This window comes from Podarcis erhardii (assembly GCF_964252035.2).
Source record: "Podarcis erhardii genome assembly, chromosome: Z".
Taxonomy (NCBI): domain Eukaryota; kingdom Metazoa; phylum Chordata; class Lepidosauria; order Squamata; family Lacertidae; genus Podarcis; species Podarcis erhardii.
Window position 1 is genome coordinate 46937315 of NC_138504.1, and position 20972 is coordinate 46958286.

General features: G+C 42.9%; 1 protein-coding gene across 1 annotated transcript in view; it reads right to left on the reverse strand.

Annotated features, from left to right (window-relative positions):
• Nucleotides 1–20972, reverse strand: part of COL27A1 (collagen type XXVII alpha 1 chain) — a 253068-nt gene that overhangs the window by 33727 nt on the left and 198369 nt on the right. The window contains exons 38-43 of the mRNA XM_081846708.1: nucleotides 14410–14463; nucleotides 13458–13565; nucleotides 11037–11090; nucleotides 10372–10425; nucleotides 4038–4094; nucleotides 904–957 (exon numbers count right to left, since the gene is read on the reverse strand). Coding sequence (XP_081702834.1) covers nucleotides 904–957; nucleotides 4038–4094; nucleotides 10372–10425; nucleotides 11037–11090; nucleotides 13458–13565; nucleotides 14410–14463 — 381 coding nt within the window. The remainder of the gene's footprint in view (nucleotides 1–903; nucleotides 958–4037; nucleotides 4095–10371; nucleotides 10426–11036; nucleotides 11091–13457; nucleotides 13566–14409; nucleotides 14464–20972) is intronic.

Below are 20972 nucleotides of genomic sequence, written 5' to 3' on the forward strand. Positions count from 1 at the left end.
CCTACTGAGCTGACCTTAGGCCATTCACAATTTTCTTGCAAGGATAAAAAAGCAAGGACCAGGATTTGTGTTGAAGGTTTCTTTGAGCTTTCTTCAGGGAGGTGCCTGATTTAAATGCAATAAAAATGTAATACAATGCATTTTTAAATGGTGGTTCTTGTCTTGTGAAATGCCTACAGAGGCTTGTCTAGCCTACATTGTAGTTCTGGCACCACCTGGAGGTATTTTAGTTTCCCGACGTCTAAAATTCTTAGGACCTTTTTTATTTTATTTATGCAAAGCAGAAATGGAAGATAGCAATAAAACAAACAATAGCAGAACAATAAGTAAGCTGCAGGCAACTGAGTGATTTAAACAATTAAAAGTCAAGTATTAAAATGGTTATATAGGAATTTTTATAAAAAATAAAGATATAAATCCAGTTATAACTATAGCAGGAGTGGAATGTCATCAACATGGCATCCTCCAGATGTTGTGGACTCCAGACTCCCATGCCTCTTGACTGTTGGGCCCGCCGGCTGGGCTGATGAGAGTTGTAGTCCAAATCATTTGGAGGGCACTACATTGGCTCTTCCATGTTTAAATCAACTTACTAACTTTACATATTCATTTTAAAAACTTTTTATAGTTATTAATATAAAATTTAATACCTGAGGATGAACATTTTGTTTAGGCTGTTTCCCTTGTTGCCTACAACAACTTGTGTCTACCTGGGTCCCTAAGATCAATCTAAACCTGCACATCCCTAAAGCTCCGGGGTCAAGTCTGTCAATCATATCACACACACACTGCAATATAAAAGGCAGGATATCCCCTAGCTCAGTGTCATGGAATTTTACAAAGAGGAGATAGCTTTTCCTAAGATGGTTAATTTCCTAACCAGGCATTTGGAGAAGGACTCACAGGATAACCAGGATCTCCAGGCTTCCCACGATCTCCTCTATCACCAACTGGGCCCTAGGAAATGAAATGCAAGAGAGGTGTTAAAAGCAACCCCAGTCCTCCAAGTGCCTGCTTCATCTCCCACCTATGTCAGAAGACAGCTTACAGCTGTCACCAGGAAGAATATGTGGCGTGGGAAGGCCCATCAGCCTAACCCAGGTATAGGCAAGCTTGACCCTCCAGATGTTTTGGGACTACAACTCCCAACATCTAACAGGACCAGTGGTCAGGGATCATGGGAGTTGTAGTCCCAAAACATCTGGAGGGCTGAGTTTGCCTATGCCTGGCCTAACCCTTATCTCCTTCCCAAGGCAGGTTAAAAGGCCTTTGTGCTACTGCTCTGATTTGTTTGTAGCGGGTACCCACAAAGGGGCAGCAATGCAAGTTGGCAGTTTCAGCACCATGGAAAGCTCCGAGTGAGCCACTTGCTCTGGCAAAGGCTGGAGGTGAATAAACCCTCATTAAGAGTCCCTCTAGTCACACTTCCTAAGCTTCATCACCCTCACCTGTAGAATGTGAATACTTAAGGCAGGGATTGCCAGTGTGGGGGTCACACCTAAAAGTCCCCCACTCACCACCTGCTCCTTCATGAGGTTGTGACAGTAGTTACTCTTTTCTACCTTAAAAAGTATATAGAGCTGGAGAAGAAGTTGGAAGAGTGACATTCCCACTTCCTCTTTCAGCATTATGTGCTTTTCAAAACTCAAATTAATTCTGCTGGATCTGACTTTAACCCAGACTCCATAAAAAGCAAAGTTTTTATGTGCATGCTTATTTGTTCTCCAATATGAGTGAAGTGGTGGTGGTGGGGGAGTAAGGATGGGTAAGGATGAAATCAAGCACTTCTCTTCCTTTCTGTGCCCTCTTGCCTGGCACATTCCTAGTGTTGTTGGATAAGGTAGGGTGGAATAGACAGAGCCTGACAACTCAAGTAAATTTGGTCTGGGATAAGGTTTTGGAGCGGTGCCTGGTGCAGGTTCTGTGGGCTCCTGACTACTAGCCTCAGGCTCTGTATCCAGCACACGGTTCCAGTCCCCAACAGCCCTGGTCTGAACCAGCTCATCTTCCTTTGACTCTGGTCTTGAGGCCAGCAGCTTAGTGTGGTGTAGTTGTTAGAGTGTTGGACTAGGGCTTGGGAGACTAGGGTTCAAATTCCCATATAGCTGTGAAGGTCACTGGGTAACTTTGGGTCAGTTACTCTCTCTCAGACTAACCTACCTCACAGGGTTGTTTTTAGGATCAAATGGGGTGGGGTGGAAAGAACCATTTATTCTCCCTTGGAATCCGTGGAGGAAAAACGGTGATATATAAATGTAGGAATAAATAAACAGTACTTCTTTCTGTCTGCTTCACTCTTTGTTTTTATATTTCATTGGTTGGAGGCTCTATATATTTTTATTGGCTTCTATCTAATATTAGTCCTACTCAGAGAAGACTCAATCTAAACTGATAGAAATGGCTGCTAATGAGCCTATTCCATGTCAAACTAAGTTGGATGCAACCCATTGTTTGTTTATTGACTTATTTCATAAAATGTATACACTACTTGATTGTAAAAAAAATAACACCTCAAAGCAGTTTACAAAAAGGCAGTAAAATCAAGAAAAACAACCATACCTTAAAACATACAAAAGTTAAAATACTAAAACAAATAAAAATTCCTACAAACTTTCTAAGCATATGGGTAGGCTTGTCTAAATAAGAATGTCTTCAGCAGATGCCGAAACGAACACAGTGAAAGGGCCTGCCCATATCCATAGGCAGGGAGTTCCAAGGTGTCAGTGTAGCCACACTAAACAATCTGAGTTCTTACGGGTGTGTTGCGGGTATTATGTGGCACTTGGAAAAGTGCCGGTTCCATTGACTGAAGAGGGCATATGTGGGTTCCTTGGTCGGGCGATCTCACAAGTAAACTGCTCCCAAGTTAAGGGCTTTATATGCTAATAGTAGCACCTTGACCTTGGCTCTGTGGAGGATTTCCAATCAGTGCAGACCTCTGAGCACAGCTGCTATATGCTGACACCTGAGAGCCAGTGTGGTGTAGTGGTTAAGAGCAGTAGACTCGTAATCTGGTGAACCGGGTTCGCATCTCCGCTCTTCCACATGCAGCTGCTGGGTGACCTTGGGCCAGTCACACTTCTCTGAAGTCTCTCAGCCCTACTCACCTCACAGGGTGTTTGTTGTGGGGGAGGAAGGGAAAAGGAGATGCTTAGCCGCTTTGAGACTCCTTCGGGTAGTGACTTCTTCTGACAGCGGCTCACTCCCATCAGCAACCATGCTACAACATTCTGCACTAACTGAAGTTTTCGGACCAAGTGTGAGGGAAGCCGCACATAGAGCACAGTGCAGTAACGCAGTCTTGAAGTACTGTGGCAAGGCTTTCCCAGTCCAGGAATGGCCGTAGCTATCAAACCATCTGCAGTTGGTAAAAGGCACGACTAGCCACTGAGTTACCTGAGCCTTCAGTGACAGGGCTGGATGCAGAAGCACCCCCAAACTTCAAACCTGCCCCTTCAAGGGGGCATGCAACCCCATCCAGGGCAGGCAACTGACCAATTTCAACACAGGAACCACTAACCCACAGTGCCTCCATCTTGCCAGGATTCAAGCTCAGCTTGTTTATAACATTACAAATATAGAAAAATGGGATGGAAATAGTTTGGGGGAATATCTGTATTTTAAAATAAACAACAAAAATGCAGGGAGCAACAGTCCTTGTGCCCTCCAGCTTCCATGACCATGTGGAATACTGCCGGGTTACATTGTTTGGACCTTGGATAGCTCAGTCGGTAGAGCCTGAGTCACTTAATCTCAGTGTCGTGGGTTTGAGCCCCGTGTGGGGCAAAAGATTCCTGCACTGCAGGGGGCTGGACTAGATGGCCATCGTGGTCCCTTCCAACTCTAGAATTCTATGGTTCTATGCGTCAAACTGAGACATGTGTGACCCCCCCCCAGTGCAGAATGTATGGCATCACAGCACTCATTATCACCTCAGTTTGTTGGATGTGTAGACCCAGTTTAAGTCATAGGGTTTAGCTTGACTTTGAGGGGTGTCTCATATTATAGATTAGCACTGGGCAGTCCAGATTCCTTACCCTGTCTCCAGGCGGTCCAGGAGGCCCCTCCACCTTCCCATCATCACCTTGTTCACCCTGCAAGCAATAAGCACTAGTGTTAAAACAGACCATGGTTTACAATGCGAGTAGAAGTTGAGAGCTTAGGGACTGGAAATGACTCTGGAGATCATCTAGTTAAACACACTCGTGTACACACACAACACATACACACAAGAGAGAGACAGAGAGAGTATAGGAATCTTGCAACTGCAACATCCCTGGGAGACAGTCATCCAGCCTTTGCTTAAATACACCCAGTCAGGGAGAGACTGCCGCTTCTCGAGACAGGCAGTTCCACTGTTGAACAGCTTAGGAAGTTCTAATCTTGGTAAGAACAAATAGTAACCAGTTATTATTAAATATCTGTATTCCTCTCTTCTACCAACAATTACAAGCAGTGTCTTACAAAAAAAGAGAACACCCCAATAATATATTAAATATTAAAAACCACAATATTATGGCCTCTAAAAGCAGCAGCTGAATTGCAAACAGCAGTGGCACGAGAATTGCAACCTAGCGGAACAGCAAAAGTCTGTTCAAATAAAAATGTTCTGTGTGGAAGGCAACAGGAGGGCACAAGATGAATCTTAGCAAGGGTGGCAGCATTCCAAACCCTCGGCACCACTACCAAGAAGTCCCCATCTTGCTCACGCTTGATGACAGCAGAGAGACTGCCTCTGACATAGTTCTAAAAGGGAGCCATCCCTCTCTAGCTTAGATACATACCAAGAGAAAACCAAAGCAGGATTTTAAAGCTGCATAGTGAGAAGCAAACAACTCCCATTATGCCTGATCGCTAGCCATGCTAACTTGGGTTAATGGAAGCTGAGAGTCCAAAAGCGTAACTGAAGTACAACTCCTCTCATCCCTGGCCACTGGCAATGCTGGCTGAGACTATTGGGAGCTGGAGTCGAGAGAGCCAGTGCTTCTCTGCTCTTGCGCCGGTCAATCTGAGGACCTTTGGTGTCAGGTTGGCAAGCAGGGTCTCTGCGCCCACTCTCAGCCACAAAAGCTGGAAGTGCTGAATGGGATGTTTTGAATGCATATATGGGTGGGGTTTTAAGCAATTAAAAGGGGGGCAGCCCCCTTGATGTGTGGTAGGGAGGGACAAAACTGAAGATTACATTGGCATTGAAATAAAAAGCATTGCAATCTTTACATGCACACGTAATGGGACAAGGTGTGTGGGGGGGAGAGGACGGGAGCATACCCTCCAACATTTCTTCGGTGAAAACAGGGATGTCTCATTCCATAATGATAATTTTACTATTTATACCCTGTACATTTGACTGGTTGCCCCAGCCACTTTGGATAGCTTCCAACATACATAAAAACAAAATAAAAAATTAAACATTTTTTTAAAATCTCTATAGAAGATGGCCTTAAGACAGCTTGGTGGATCATATAAACCCATATCCTCCAACATTTCTCCAATTAAAATAGGGACATCCTAAGGAAAAGTGGGATATTCCAGGATCAAATCAGAAACTGGTACGGCTTCTCTAAATCAGGGAGGTCCCTGGAAAATATGGACACTTGGAGGGTCTGCAGGAGGGACAGAACTGGCATCACTGCATAGAGAAACAAGAGAAACTGCATACCCTCACCTGTTTTGAGTTACAGTGGTACCTCAGTTTAAGAACAGCCCTGTTTACGAACTATTCGGTATACGAACTCCGCAAAACCGGAAGTAGTGTTTTGGTTAGCAAACTTTACCTTGGTCTACGAATGGAAGCCAAATGGTGGAAGGGCACCGGCAGCAGGAAGCCTCATTAGGGAAAGCGCACCTCAGTTTAAGAATGGTTTTGGTTTCAGAATAGACCTCTGGAACGGATTAAGCTTGTAAACCAAGGTACCACTGTACATATGTTTGCAAACAACGACAATAGACTCGTCACATAACTGAGGGAGGCAGTAGAAGTCTTTCTCTCTCTCCCTCCCCCCCCCCATGTGTGTGTGTGTTACGGGAGAAGGGGAGGGAGAGGAGGGAGGAATCTATTTGCCTTAATTCATGGTAGGGTTTTATATGGGTGTCTCATAGTTGAGCCTCCCAGCTCCCAACACCCTTTGTGCTAGATTCCTATTTGGCTAAAGCAAAACTTAAAAATAAAAAAGTTAAGGGAGTAAAACACAAACAAACAAACAACCCCCCGCCCCTGAAAATAGAAGTGTGGCTACAAATGGAAAATGCAGGACCAAGGGGAGGCCTCCCTCACTCTTGGCTGCCTTCCCGGGGTGGGAAGTATCTGTTTGCAATTTCAAAAAATCTTCCAGCTGGAAAACCCCTAGCTCTCTGAGGCCACTTTGAGAAGTTGTAAATGTACTATACTCAATGGAGAAGGATAATTGACTGTGATGCACCATGGAAGTCCATGCCAACATTGTTAAGTTCATTTGGTCAATAACTGCTTTTGGGGACACCAGTTCTGCTGTACCATTAAAGATTCTACTCCCTTGGCAACATTAACTCACTAAGTGTCCCACCCACCCCCAACAGACCCAGTTTTCCATTTGTTCTGATCAGTGTTCAAAACTCCTATTGTTCTAGGTGCATTTTGTGACAGGGGATTTCATGAGTGCAAGCAGTTTCTGAGCTCTGGGTGCAGTAGTGTGACTAAGATTTCAGATTAAAACTGCAGAGTGGTATGAAAGGAAGACCTTTTTCTGCCTCCCCACTTCCGGCTACTCTCTGAAGATTCTCACTTAGTGAGAAGAGACCCTCTTAAAAATATTAGGGGGGTGGGCAGGGGGAGGACTAGACCATGTGAAAAATGAACATAACATTTTAGCTGCAGCTCATTCATTTTCAGCCTTCTTGTTATTAAAAAGTGTGCACCCAGAACCTAGGTTTAATGTGCCATTTAGCTCCTAACTTTCATATCTCAGTTTCTAACACTGAATGAAATTTATGAGTTCTAAAGAAACAGAATGATTTGCATGGGTCAATCTGTATGTGCAGACTCACAGGCTCTGTTCTTGCAGCTCACACCAATAACTACAACACTTGTCATTTATAAAGTGTCTCAGCTGCTCACAGGTTTTGATGATATCCATTTAACCAAGAAGAAGAGCCCTGCTGGATGAGGCCAAAGGCCCATCAAGTTCCGCATGTTCTCACAGCGGCCAACCAAATGCCTGTTGGAAGCTCACAATGAGGACTTGAATGCATGAACGCTCTTCCCACTTGTCATCCCCAGCAACTGACATGCAGAAGCATAATCCTTTGGGCAGTGGAGGCAGGCAATAGCCCTTGAATCTAGCCATGGATAGTCTCATACTCTATTTATTTGTCCAATCCTCTGCTAAAGACATCCACATGGGACAGTACCTCTTGTGGGTGCATTCCTCTCTAGGAAATACGATTTTGGGGGCACCAGAGTAGTGCAGCTGAGAAAGCACCTGGGTTCAAAATAATCCTCCCTCACCTATGTAAATTGACTGAGTGCTCTTGAGACAATCACACTTTCCCAGCTTAACCTACCCTGGCAGAGTTGCTGGAAAAATAATTGTGGGGAATTTGAGATGTATGTAATGAACAAAAATGAAAAATGAATAAAAAATTTAAAAAGAAAAAAGAAAAAAAATTGTGGGGAGAACCATGACCCCCCCTTATCCTGAAGATAAGATAAAAAAATATAATGTATAACTCAAAACACAGGTCAGGTCAGCAGGAGCGGACAAGCTGCCCACCTCAGTCCTCTGGAGATTTTCTCCATATGTGTGCTAAATGTGCCGGGAGCAGGGAGCACTTGAATCCTACTGGCCCTGCTCCCTTGACATTATGCAAAGGAGTACCTGTGGGTTTACAGTCCTACAAGCACAGGTGCTCCATGCAAAAGGAACCCCTGATTGCATACAGGTTCCCAAAGGTGTGACACATTTAAAGGCATGTAGGGACATAACATGCTTTATAGGGAAGGCCCATGCAGAAGGCCCCATGTTCAGTCCCCAACATCTCCAGGCAGGGCTAGGAGAGACACCCAGGTTCCAATCCTGGAGAGCCGCTGCCATTTGGTGTGGAGACAATACTGAACTAGATAGACCAATGGTGTAATTCAGTATAAGACTATTCAGCAGATGTACACAATATATTTTGCGAATCTTGGAGGAGGTTTGAAAAAGGCCCCTCATTTACTTCTGACAAGGCTCTGAAATTAAACCTATTCTCTCTCTTTCCCTTCCTGGGAAGTGTTGCAAGATATTACTATAAATACCAACAACTCAGGTGACCAGTTCTGTCTGGAGCAAAAACACAAACCAAAAGGCATTTGGTATTGTCCCCTGACGCCGCCCCCAGTCCTGAATGGCAAGTCATTAAAAAACCGGAGTCACTAGCTTGAACTGGTTATCATTAAGCTGACTAAACAAAAGCCTTTGGCCTGGTTGTTGGGGAGGAGGAAAAAAAGAGGGAGCAGTGGAATAATGGCTGAGTCATGACAGCTGCAGGTGGGGGTGGTTAGTTGGCGGGGCGACATTTCTGAAGAACAACATGTCATCCTCGGAAGAAACATGGAGCACAGGCTAGTAGAAAACAGACCCTTTGCACAAGATTTATGCAGCACCCGAAGACAAGCAACAGACAAGGCCTTCTCCAGAACAAGCCCCCCACTCCCTTTACAACCAGTAAAGTGCAAACGTTCCAGACTTCAACCACAATGCTAAAATCATGAGATGTTTCCGTAAGAAAGGATGTTTCAAAGATGGCAAAAATTATAGATGGCAAATCTTAGCAGCTGCAGAACCAAGGCATCCCATTAGACCTAGGCCTATCCATTTGGCCCGGGGCGGGGGGGGGGGATGGGACATGTCAGCCATGTCACACCCACCTGCCTTATAGTGAGGTGCAGGTGCAGCTGAGCCAAAAAGCACCACTGGGCAGCTAATTGATGGGTGCTGCCTGTAACACCCTGTGCAGGTGCCCTGTTCAGGGGGCTTTGCAAGTGCCATCGTTACTGGTAAAGAGTTGTGCTTTACAGGCCCTGTCAGTCAGCTGTTTGGCAGGGCCTCCAAACCCCCTTTCAGCCCAGCCCAATTTTTATTCTGCCAATAATAAATATTAGGAGGAAGGCAGGCAGAACATCATCTGTACATGTACTGTACAACCCCCCCCCATCCAAATTAGTACAGTGGTACCTCGGGTTAAGTACTTAACTCGTTCCAGAGGTCCATTCTTAACCTGAAACTGTTCTTAACCTGAAGCACCACTGTAGCTAATGGGGCCTCCCGCTGCCGCAGCGCCACCGGAGCACGATTTCTGTTCTCATCCTGAAGCAAAGTTATTAACCTGAAGCACTATTTCTGGGTTAGCGGAGTGTGTAACCTGAAGTGTATGTAACCCGAGGTACCACTGTATTACGAACTCGCCCTTGGAAGATAGGTGAGCTAAGCATCACAACCACAATCTGAACTAATAATGTATGGATTGCAAACAGATGGCAGTGCCTTAAAAAAATAAAAAATAACAATTTGAGATGTTTAACAGATGGTCAAGGATTGAGCTGTATGCAGCCTTGCTGAGTAAGATAATAGCAGATTGCATTTCACATCTTGGAATGAATGTCCCAAGTGGTGAATTAGTAAACTGCAGGTCATAATCACAAACAGTGTGCATAATTTTGGACTTAATGAAAACCCAATGCAGTTCATGTCCTCATCATATAAAGGCACCTTTTTTGGATTTTGTGTGAAATAAAAGGTTCTGCTCCCATTTAGGAGAGCTCTCCATTTAGGAGAGGTTCTGCTCCCATTTAGGAGAGCTTGTCTCTCTGGAAATTCCTTCTAGTCCTGCTAATGGATTAATTTCTGCAAATCTCTCAGATCTTCGTGATTTTGCTAATTTTATTCCCATGAAGAGCTTGTGACATCTTAAATAGGGGTGTGCCTTTCCCCCAAATGCTGCTGAACTACAACTCCCATCACTCCCCCTGACCATTGGCCATGCTGGCTAGGGCTCATGGGAGTTGGAGTTAGACAACATCTGATGACACCACACTCCAAGTTCCTAATAACAGCTGCAAACACCTTTACATGGATGTTAAATAGGATTGGGGCCAAGATGGTGCCCTACCATCAACTGTGAGGGGGGGGGGGTGAAGCACAGTCACCCAGTGTTACTTTCTGAAACTGACCCTGCTGGTAGAAACAGAACCAAGCAGCACAGTGCCTCCAGCCCCTATCCCACAGAGGTGGTCCAGGAGAATATCATGGTCAAATAAGAGCACCAGGGTCATCCTCTCTCTGTTCCCTCTCCTAATAAATATATCAAGGCAACCAACGCTGATTTGGTCAAAAAACCATACCTAAAACCATTTACCTTTTCACCTTTGGGTCCAGGTGGCCCAATTGGGCCTGGTGCTCCTGTGTGCCCCTGCAAGAGAATGAAAGTGCATGTCTAGATCAGGCAGTGACCTTCCCTCTCCTCTAGCCTCCCTGCAGATACCTCGAAGGTGGTGGGGGGTTTGAGGGGCTCTGGTGACAGAGAAATTGGGCACCTGCTCACACCCACCAAGAAAGAGAAAGGTAGGAAGCCCAACGTTAAGAGAGGCTTAACGTTGGCACCATCATTGCATGGCTTTTGGTGCCAGGCGAAAGCTTTCCTCTTTACCCAGGCCTTTGGCCATTATGGCCTGTTAAATGGGGGAGGGGGATGCTATTATGGTGCTGTGTATTATTATTATTATGCATAAATTATCTTCCTAATTTGTACACAGTCACGGGATCTTTGGATTAAAGGTGGTATATGAATCAAATAAATGAAAATAAATGAATACATTTTAAACTGGTTTTAATGTTGTGTTCTACATGGCTGTGACCCACCCTGAGACCTTATGGTGCAGGTGCAGGAAATAAAACAAGGCCTGATAATGACAGCAGCAATAACAATTATCTTGGCTGCAGAAATAATTCACATCGTGAAATTTCACACTCTGGAGTATGGCTGGGAAAAGGACACACAGACAGTCTAGAGTAATGGCTTACCTGATAGCCCTTTAAGCCAGGATGCCCTGGAGCCCCCATCCGACCTGGAGAACCCTGTGGGAACAAGGAAAGGTAACCTCTGCTGCTGCCCTGATTTTCCTGCTGGCCCAGTCACTCGTCTGGTGTTTCCAATGGGCAAAGCTTTTCCTCTACGCCTGGGCACCTGTCCCTGGTTTCCTCTTATTCTCTCTTTACATTCTTTCGTTGGGCGAATTCATCAGTCTCTGTGGCTTTCAGTACTTGCTATGTGATGAGGACTCACCCACCCTCCCAATCTCCTGTTCTTTCCATCTGCCCCAAATCTTTCCCTGTCAAATATCTCCAAGTAACTTGTGAGAGAGAATGTATGGATCGGCTTTGGACTTCAACTCCCATCAACCCCAGTCCCAACATGGCAAATGGTCAGGGATAATGAGATTTGTGGCCTAGGAACATCTTGAGGTAGGCACCATATATAGAGAGAAAGAGAGCATTTAATCAAAAAGAAATACATTTCTAAGTCATTTATGTAAAATGGCATTAAATATTAAATATATTTAAACAGTAAAAAAAAAAATTAAAAATAGCAAAAAAAAGTATAAAATGGAAGACAATAAAATTACCAGAATATAGCTAAAAGCAACAGTTTTAAAATAAAATAAAATACACAAACACAAGGTTCTGCACTGAGGTAGGAAGAACCAGATGCACAAATATAATATGGGGGACACCTGGCTTACCAGTGGGACATGTGAAAAGGATCTAGGTGTCTTGGTGGACCACAAGCTTAACATGAGTCAACAGTGTGATGCAGCAGCAAAAAGAGGCTAATGCTATTCCACACTGCACCAACAGAAGTATTGTGTCCAGATCAAGGGAAGTTATAGTACCACTCTATTCTGCCTTGGTCAGACCATTCCAGGTGTACTGTGTCCAATTCTGGGCACCATAATTTAAGAAGGATGTTGACAAGTTGGAACGTGTGCAGAGGAGGGCAACCAAGATGATCAAGGGCCTGGAAACTAAGTCTTATGAGGAGTGCTTGAAGGAGCATGGAAGATGGAGCATGCTTGTTTTCTCCTGCTCTGCAAGGTAGGACTTGAGGCAATGGCTTCAAGTTACAAGAAAGGAGATTCCGACTAAACATCAGGAAAAACTTTCTGACAGTAAGAGCTGTTCGGCAGTGGAACAGACTCCCACAAGAGGTGGTGAGCTCTCCTTCCTTGGAGGTTTTTAAGCAGAGGTTGGATGGCTGTCTGTCATGGATGCTTTAGCTGAGATTCCTGCACTGCAAGGGTTGGACTAGATGACCCTTGAGTCCCCTCCAGCTCTAAGATTCTATGATTCTATAACCAGGCCTTAAGCTGATTAAACAATATATGGCATTTTAGACTGTGGGGAGGGATTATTGTTTTGTTTGTTACTATGTTATGTAGATTTGTATTTTTTATAATGTAAACAGCCCCGTGATCCTTGGATGAATGGCAGTATAGCAATACTGCCAATAATAAATAACAATAATAAATAAAAAACTAAGCATGATGTCATATTTCTCCCATTATGTCCCAGGCTGAAGTCCTACTTCCTTTTCTTAGTAACCCTTTGTCACCATTGACAATGACACTAGGATGAAAACATGAAGCTGCCTTATCCCATGTAGCTCAGTTTGGGATTCACTGACTGGAATTTGTCAGAGTAGTCAACATGGTGCCCTTTCTGGACTACAAGTCCCGTCAGCCTCAGCTAGCACGGTCAAAGGCCATGGATAATGGTTGTAGTCCAGCGATATCTGTAGTCCACCACATTGCGACCCCTGCTCTAAGATTTTAAAATGGGGTCTTCTCGGCCCCACCTAAAGGGGGAGATTCTGAACCTGGAATCTTTCGCATACGATGCATGCGCTCTAGAAACTGATCCTAAACTTATTCCCTTACATTTAGTCTGAAAGGTCCAAGAAAAAAGAGCTCAGGAGAAGGTTCGGGGCACTGATTCATAGGTTAAAGTCAGGAAACCAATGGGAGAGCCAAGTGGGCCAAGGGTGGAGGAAACAGCAGAAGATGTCAAGCCAAGCAGAAAAATAGCCTCTCTGCCTGGGATTTTACCCCTTTCCCCACTAACCCTAAAAAGAAGGCTGAAACCCTGAAAGGGGAGCGTTAACCATGAATCTCAAAGTCTGATATCGCCTCAAAACCTCACTCACACAGCATTTTGTGCTATTTTGAGCCATTAAATCTAGAGTTTTGTGTATCATCATGGAAGCGATGCTTGCTGTACTTTCCTCTTCTGCACAGCTCTTAGAGGCCTTTGGCATCCGTCCACACGCATTCCCAACCTCCACAATGCTGCTTTCATCCTGTAAGCTTACACTCCCATTTTTGCCCCCCTGATGTGGTAGGGAAAACTGCCACAGGATTACATGTAATGAGCCAACACTGATCTCACCATTGCTCCCAGGGTTCCTCTGGATCCTTTGGGACCTTGAGTCCCCCTCAAACCCATCTTCCCTGGTGGGCCAGTCTCTCCAAGTTGCCCCTGGTGACCTTTGCTGCCCTAAAGAAAGTGTAAGTGTCAGTAACAGGAAACAAAAGACCTAATGCTCATGGTCTGGGCTGTACCACTCTGAACTACAGAGGGGGCTCAAAAATCTCAGTTCTCTGCCAGACAAACAAAATACAGAATATTTCTACAAAACAAAAACAAAGAAAAGGGGGGCGGAGCCTAGCATGTCAAGAAGGCTGGCCAAGATTTAATCCCATACTCGTTTTAGGAATATAGGAAAGTGAGTTATCCTAAATCATCTGGATTAGGAATGGTGAGCCTGTGACCACCCAGATGCTGCTGGACTCCAACTCGCAGCAGCCCCAGCCAGAATGGGCAATGGTCAGTGATGATGAACAGCAGTTCAGCATCCGCTGGAGGGCTAGCAGTCTCCCATTCTTGATCTAGGTCAATATGGTCTACACTTACTGGCAGCAGCTTCCAGGGTCTGAGGCAGGAGACATTCTTAGCCCTACTCGACAATGACAGCGACTGAAACTGGGACCTTTCTGCATGCAAACCAGATGCTCTGCCACTGAGCTGTGCCTCTTTTCTATTTTGGGGGAGACGAGGTATGCCATCTCAGTGAGAACTATGCCAAAATGTAAGCAGGAATGGGAGATCAGGAACACCACAGGAACTGAGGAAGCTCTCATGCTGAGTCGGACTATTTGTCCATCCACCTCAGTATTGTCCACACTGACTAGCAGGGGTTGTCTAGGGTTTCACACAGGGAGATTTTCCTAGCCCTACCTGGAGATACTGGGGACTGAGCCTGGGACCTTCTGCTCTATCATTGAGCTATGGGCGTTTCATAGAGCATCAACAGGAGCAGGAAGAACAGAGGCAACCATACCTTTAGTCCGGTTTTCCCCTTCTCCCCTTGTTGGCCTGGTTTTCCTTCTGGTCCCTGAGGGGAGAAGGGAGAGAAAGAGAGACCACCCCTTCATTATTCAACACCTTCCAAAGGAGACCAGAGTATTAGCAGATAGACTTTTTCACACTGGTGCCCTTTGCACACAACTCCCTTCTATTCTTTCTAAGAAGACAAAAAACACCTGCTGCCAGATTATACCAAGTGTTCCCATAGTGACTAATCAGATGGCTGTGCCATGCCCACAAACAGGACATGAGTGCAGCAGCAACTCTACCCACTTGTGATTCCCGGAATGAGCTCTTCACACTTCTTTTGCTTTACGCCTTTCTTGCAGGTTCCTTTTATGAAATCGCTAATTTATCTTAGGTGTGTCCAACCACGCTGCTGCTGTTCTTTCAAATGTGATTTCGCTATTTAACAACCTCATTTGGGTGGTTATTTGCATTTTCAAATGATTATGAAAGGGTTGCTTGGTTGCAAGATGCCTCAAAAGTCTGGAGGCAGAAAGGTGAGATATTTGGGGTTGAATCCAAGTAAGTCCCACACACAATGAACCCACTGAAATTCATGCACCTAAGTCAGTCATGTCCAACTGATTTCAATGAGTCTACTGTTAGTAGCACTAGCCTTATATGCAATGCTAATGTTTTCACCTACTGTATTACAGTTGTATCCAAGGCTATACCATTCCCAACCATTAGGCTCTTAGGCTGCACAAGGAGAGGTGAAATTCCTTTTTTGACACAAGGTGCAAGAGCCTTGTCCACTTTTGCATCTGGTCACCATGCTGTGAAACTGCATTTTTGTTCACTGATATATTTTTTGTAGAGTCCAATGCCATCACCAAATCCAGTTTTTTTATGTTGTCTTCCCATAGTTTGCAACAGTTTTTTTTTTAAAAAAAAATATTGATATTGAAATTTTTACAGTAGTTTAGAATAAATTATAAAGAAGAAAATAGAGACAGTAAAATGGGGGAGGAAGAGGAAGAAAAAAGCACTAATCATCACAACAGCACTACTGAAGTGTCATTAAAATGTGATTAGAATTACAAAAATATACAATGTATACATACATAGATTGACTTATTGTATGCCTTGTGTATATATCGATTCACGAGTCACTACGGTTTTGATAAACACTTTCCAAATATCATTAAATCTGTCCATAGATAATCTTCATCTGAAGGTGATCTGCTCATAGGTTGCAAGAGTTGTTAGGTTGTCTGTCCATTGATGAAAGGAAGCCATATTTTTGTCTTTCCAGTGTATCAATATTAATCTTTTAGTAGATGTAAGGTCCTGGAGAATCCATTTATGTTGATCATTTGTTAAGTCCCATGTACAGTGGTACCTTGGGTTAAGAACTTAATTCATTCTGGAGGTCCATTCTTAACCTGAAACAGTTTTTAACCTGAGGTACCACTTTAGCTAATGGGGCCTCCTCCTGCTGCCGCGCCGCCGGAGCACGATTTCTGTTCTTGTCCTGAAGCAAAGTTCTTAACCTGAGGTACTATTTCTGGGTGTTAGCGGAGTCTGTAACCTGAAGCATATGTAACCTGAAGCGTATGTAACCCAAGGTACCACTGTATTAGGAATATTGTTTTAAGATGATGTTATCTTCTGAAATTTGTAACTCTTTCCCCACAACAGTTTTTAACACATCATAGTATTTTTTTCAAAAAATTTTGCTTACATTGAGCACTGTATAAAAATATGTTTCTACAATGCATTGTCCTTATTGCATCTCCAACAGCATGTTGTTCTTGATAAAACATGTTTATGCAATTGTGATGGAGTCCAATACTTTTTTGTTGTATGAGTCGTAGTTTATAACCTAGCGACACACTGAAAATAGAGGCTAGTATATTTTCTCATTAAATCTTTATTCCATTCATTTCTCAATGTGTGTACATCCAATTGATTAATAGACATTAAATATCTATAAAAAGTAACAGCTGGGTTTTTTTTAGTCTCTAAGGATTCAATCAGATGTTCAAATATCTCCAGCATCTTAGATGCTGTAAAAGCTGCTGGTCCAAATAAAGATGTTAGCATACGTTGCAATTGTAGACATTGCCATTGTGACATTCCTGTTAAGTGATACCTTTCTTTTAAGGTAAGGCAAGTTATTTATTTTTTTTAAAAAAAAGGTCATTCTCATCTATTAATTGATCTAAAGATAATATACCCACATCCATCCAATTTTTCCACAATACCGCCCGCCCCAATTTTTATAGTTGGATTTCCCCATAGGGTCAGTTTATTGTGGGAAAAATTATCAAATTTGTTTTTATTAGCCACCATATTCCATATTTTCCTGACTGATTTAATTGTTTCAGGAGGATTTTGAATTGTGATGCATCTTGATCTCAATGTTTTCCATTCAAGTTGTGGAGTTTTATATTCAAGGCATGCTCAAGTGGGGAAATTATTGTTGGATGCATGTACTGTAGTCTGGAAAATTTGAGATTTTATTTTTCTCCCAGATTAATGATATGTTCACTGACCATTCATGTGCTGTTTTTAAAATAATATCTCTTAACTCAATATGAATAAATTTAATTATAAGCAAATCTGAAGGATCTATAGTTTTTCCTTTGGCAAATTGAAATTCTGGGGGCATGATTTATTTCCAATGGAATATTTGCTCTCAGCTGTAGCAATTTTCTGAGGAAATCCTCCAAGACCTCTACCAGATTGCCTTGGGTTGGAATATTGCCAATGCCATCTATATGTGGGTTGCATCTAAGAGATTAACTTTCCAGAAATGTTACTCTGTTGTCCAGAATTTTGTAATTGGCTTCTGCCCAGGCTTCTTGTAAAGTTAAGTACTTTTCACAGGACTCCATTCAACTGCATGTTGCTGTTAAATCTGAGATTTCGGTTTTGAAAGTGGTTATCTCACACTTAATATCATTTTTTTAAAAAAATCTAAGGCTGTAATTTTAAGACCCACCTCAGTTTGTTTATCTTGCATCAGTTTGAGACACCTGGTCTGTGCCACAATTTCCTTAAGCGTATTGTCAATAAAACTATTTGACGCCATCTCTCTCTCTCTCTCTCTCTCTCTCTCTCTCTCTGCTGCTAATTTAATGTGTGCCAAAGGATGGGACGATGCAGGTATGAGAGTAGGAGATTCTTAATTGATTGCAAATCATCTTTGAAGTCCAGACAAGTCAATGGTTAAACCAGTTATGAGCAAATAAGAGAGAGTATTACAGCGCCATATTGCTAGCTAGAAGTTCTGTAACCTTTTCTTTCTTTTTTCTTTCACAGCAGAAGGCAATTGCAGCACCAGTCTGTCCAGCATGAACAGACAAACCAGTGCTGTAGCTTTTAAGGGCTACTGTGCATTTAGTTAAAAAATTCCTCCTTGCGGCTTCTGCTCCTTTTTATTACTTCCTGTTCAGAGCTAATCAGTGATGATTTTCTTCGTAATAGTCATCTTCTGTTCCACTGAGAAGTGGGGACTTCAATAAGTGGTGTCCTTGCTTTACTTATTTTTCTTATTTTCCTGGAAGACCGGCTCCCTGCGTTGCTGCCCTTTCCACCTGGCCTGGGGAGGGTGGCAGGGTCTGACTGACTCCAGCTACAAAGGCAGAGGCTGCTAAAGGGGCCAGAGACTATCCTGGATGTCCCTTAGTGCAAAACCAGGTCTTTGAGCCTGAGCTTTCATAGCCACCACCTACCATGAACCACCACTGACAGGATTGGCAACAACAGCAGCAGACATATTCTGTGCGTATGAAAATATTTTATTCTCTTGTTAATTGTGCTGTTTTAAATATGCATTTTATATTTGGTTTTCTTTAGTCATTTTTTCTTTTGAAACATTTAAGATCTTTTTTGTTAACTTTGCTGTGTTAAATGTGCATTCTGTAGTTGACCTTCTTTGTACTGTTTTATTTTGAAATCTTTAAGATAAAATTTTAGTTTCCTACTCATTACGTTGCTTTCAGTGTATACTTTATATTTGACTTTCTTCAGTAATGTTTTATTCCAGATTTTTTATTTGATATTTTAATGCATTATAAACCACTTTGAGATTTTTTCCTTAAAAATATAAAGCAGCACAAAAATGCCAGAGTGAGCAGAGGAGGAATGACCACTGGGAGGAGCACAGAGAGAAGAAGCCCCTGCACCTGCAGCAGCACAACCTGACACCTTCCTCTGCCCCAGCTGCAACAAAACATGTCTCTCCTGTATCGGTCTCTACAGCCACAGCAGGCATTGTAACCGTCCAGCAGTTTTACTTTACCCCCAAAGGCGCACTCCTCCATTGTCCCCCGAGATAGACAAATACCAACCAACCAATAGTAATCCATGCCCCAATAGCACCCAGGCTGGATTACTGCAGTGCTGGAATCCTCAATGTGGTGCCTACAGGTACCAAAGGACCCACAGAATTCTACTAGGGTGCCCATGAGGTTCTCTAATCCCCTTTGCACAAGATTATAATTTATAATGGCTCTGTGAGTTTTTCTTCACTACCTCAAGCAGTGCTCACATTATCAATGGCTACTAGCTACAATGGCTATGTACTCCCTCTAGTATTGGAGGAAATATGCCTCTAAATACCAGGTGGTAGGAATCACAAGATGAGAGTGCCCTCTTGCACTCAGGTTCTGCTTGTGGGCCTCTCAGAGACACCTGGTTGGCCACTGTGAGGGCAAGATGTTGGACTACAGTGGTACCTCGGGTAACAGATGCTTCAGGTTACAGACACTTCAGGTTACAGACTCCGCTAACCCAGAAATAGTACCTCGGGTTACGAACTTTGCTTCAGGATGAGAACACAAATCGCATGGTGGCAGCGGGAGGCCCCATTAGCTAAAGTGGTATCTCAGGTTAAGAACAGTTTCCGGTTAAGAACGGACCTCCAGAACGAATTAAGTTCTTAACTCGAGGTATCACTGTAGATGGGCCTTCAGGCAGACCCTGTAGGGCTCTTATTTTAATACTCTATGTAAAGAAACAAAAGATGGTTTTTGCAAACATATTTTTATTTGCTTGCTGAGCTTGCATAATTAATTGCATATTGCAGAATCCAGCTTTTACAATACTTTGGAATATGCTGGGATACAAAAAATCAGGATACAAATCCCCAGCTAGGAAAAACCCCCAGACAGGAGCTGTCCTTGTAACCTTGTCTATATGACTTTGTGTTGCAGCTGGTTCACATAAACAAATATGACATAGGAGAGAGAGACTCCAGCACTCTGCCATTTCCTACTGTTCTGCAGGTTTTTATACGAGATCTTCCCATTAATAAACATTCACACAGAGAAAGAGACTGAAAGGATTCAGGAAATTAGTGGGATTATTAGAGGCAGCCACTTCAAGACATCAATGTTTCAGACTTATCAGAACCACATTTCATAGGCTCTCTTCCCCCATCCTGACTAAGCAGTAGGATTTTTATGCAGGGGCTGGGGGAGAGAAGAGACTGTAGCTAAAGGCATGGAAGGGCCATTTGTGTCTGATGGTGAGGGATAAGGGAGAAAATGCTTTTTATATCGGTTCTGGAGGTTTTGCTGAACATGATTAGAAGGGACCAGTTGGTTAAAGGTATACAGGTCGGAGCTAGACGGTACAAACTGAGAGCATTTGCAGATGACTTAGTATTGACGTTACAGGAGCCAGAATCTAGTACCAAAAGGGTTTTAGAATTGATTCAAGAATTTGGTCAGGTCGCCGGGTTTAAATTGAATAAGTCCAAAACCAAGGTTTTAGAGAAAAATTTAACACAAACTGAGAGAGAGAGGTTTCAGAATATGACAGATTTAACAGTGGTTAAGAAAGTTAAATATTTGGGGATCAATATGACAGCAAAAAATGGGAACTTATTTAAAGATAACTATGAAAAATGCTGGGGTGAAGTGAAAAAGGATTTAGAAATATGGTCAAATTTGAAGCTTTCTTTGTTGGGCCGTATTGCTGCTATAAAAATGAATGTATTGCCTAGAATGTTGTTTTTGTTTCAGGCATTGCAAATTGTGGACAAGATGGAATGTTTCAAGAAGTGGAATTAGCGGAAATGACTGGCCGGATCCGAGATCAGGGAGAAGAGTCAGTGGAAGAAGACTGGAAGAAATTTAAAGACTACTTACAGATTCATCGTAAAATTAATGAATGTTAGAACAATGTTGGATTGGAACTAAGTGGTTTTTAGCTGTAATGGGTTAAAAGAATATGAAAAAATGGGTTTATACAAGTAAAAATTCAAGATTGTAATAACTTAAAAATAAGATTTGGGTAGCGTAAAGAGGGAAAGAAATTGTTGAATCAATAATTTGATTTGGAATACAAAAAAGGGAGGTATGAGGAGGTCCGAGAAACAAGTTAATGAAAAATAATGTGATGGAAAGGTTGACTGTTTTTAACAATTTTTATTTTGTATTTTGTATTTTTTCCTTTTTCTTTTTTGTAATGTAAAAACCTTAATAAAATTTTTATTTAAAAAAAAAAGGGAGAAAATGTATTCTGTTTGCATTTAAAAGCAAACTGACCTAATTCGCACTTCCTGAAACAATATAGGAA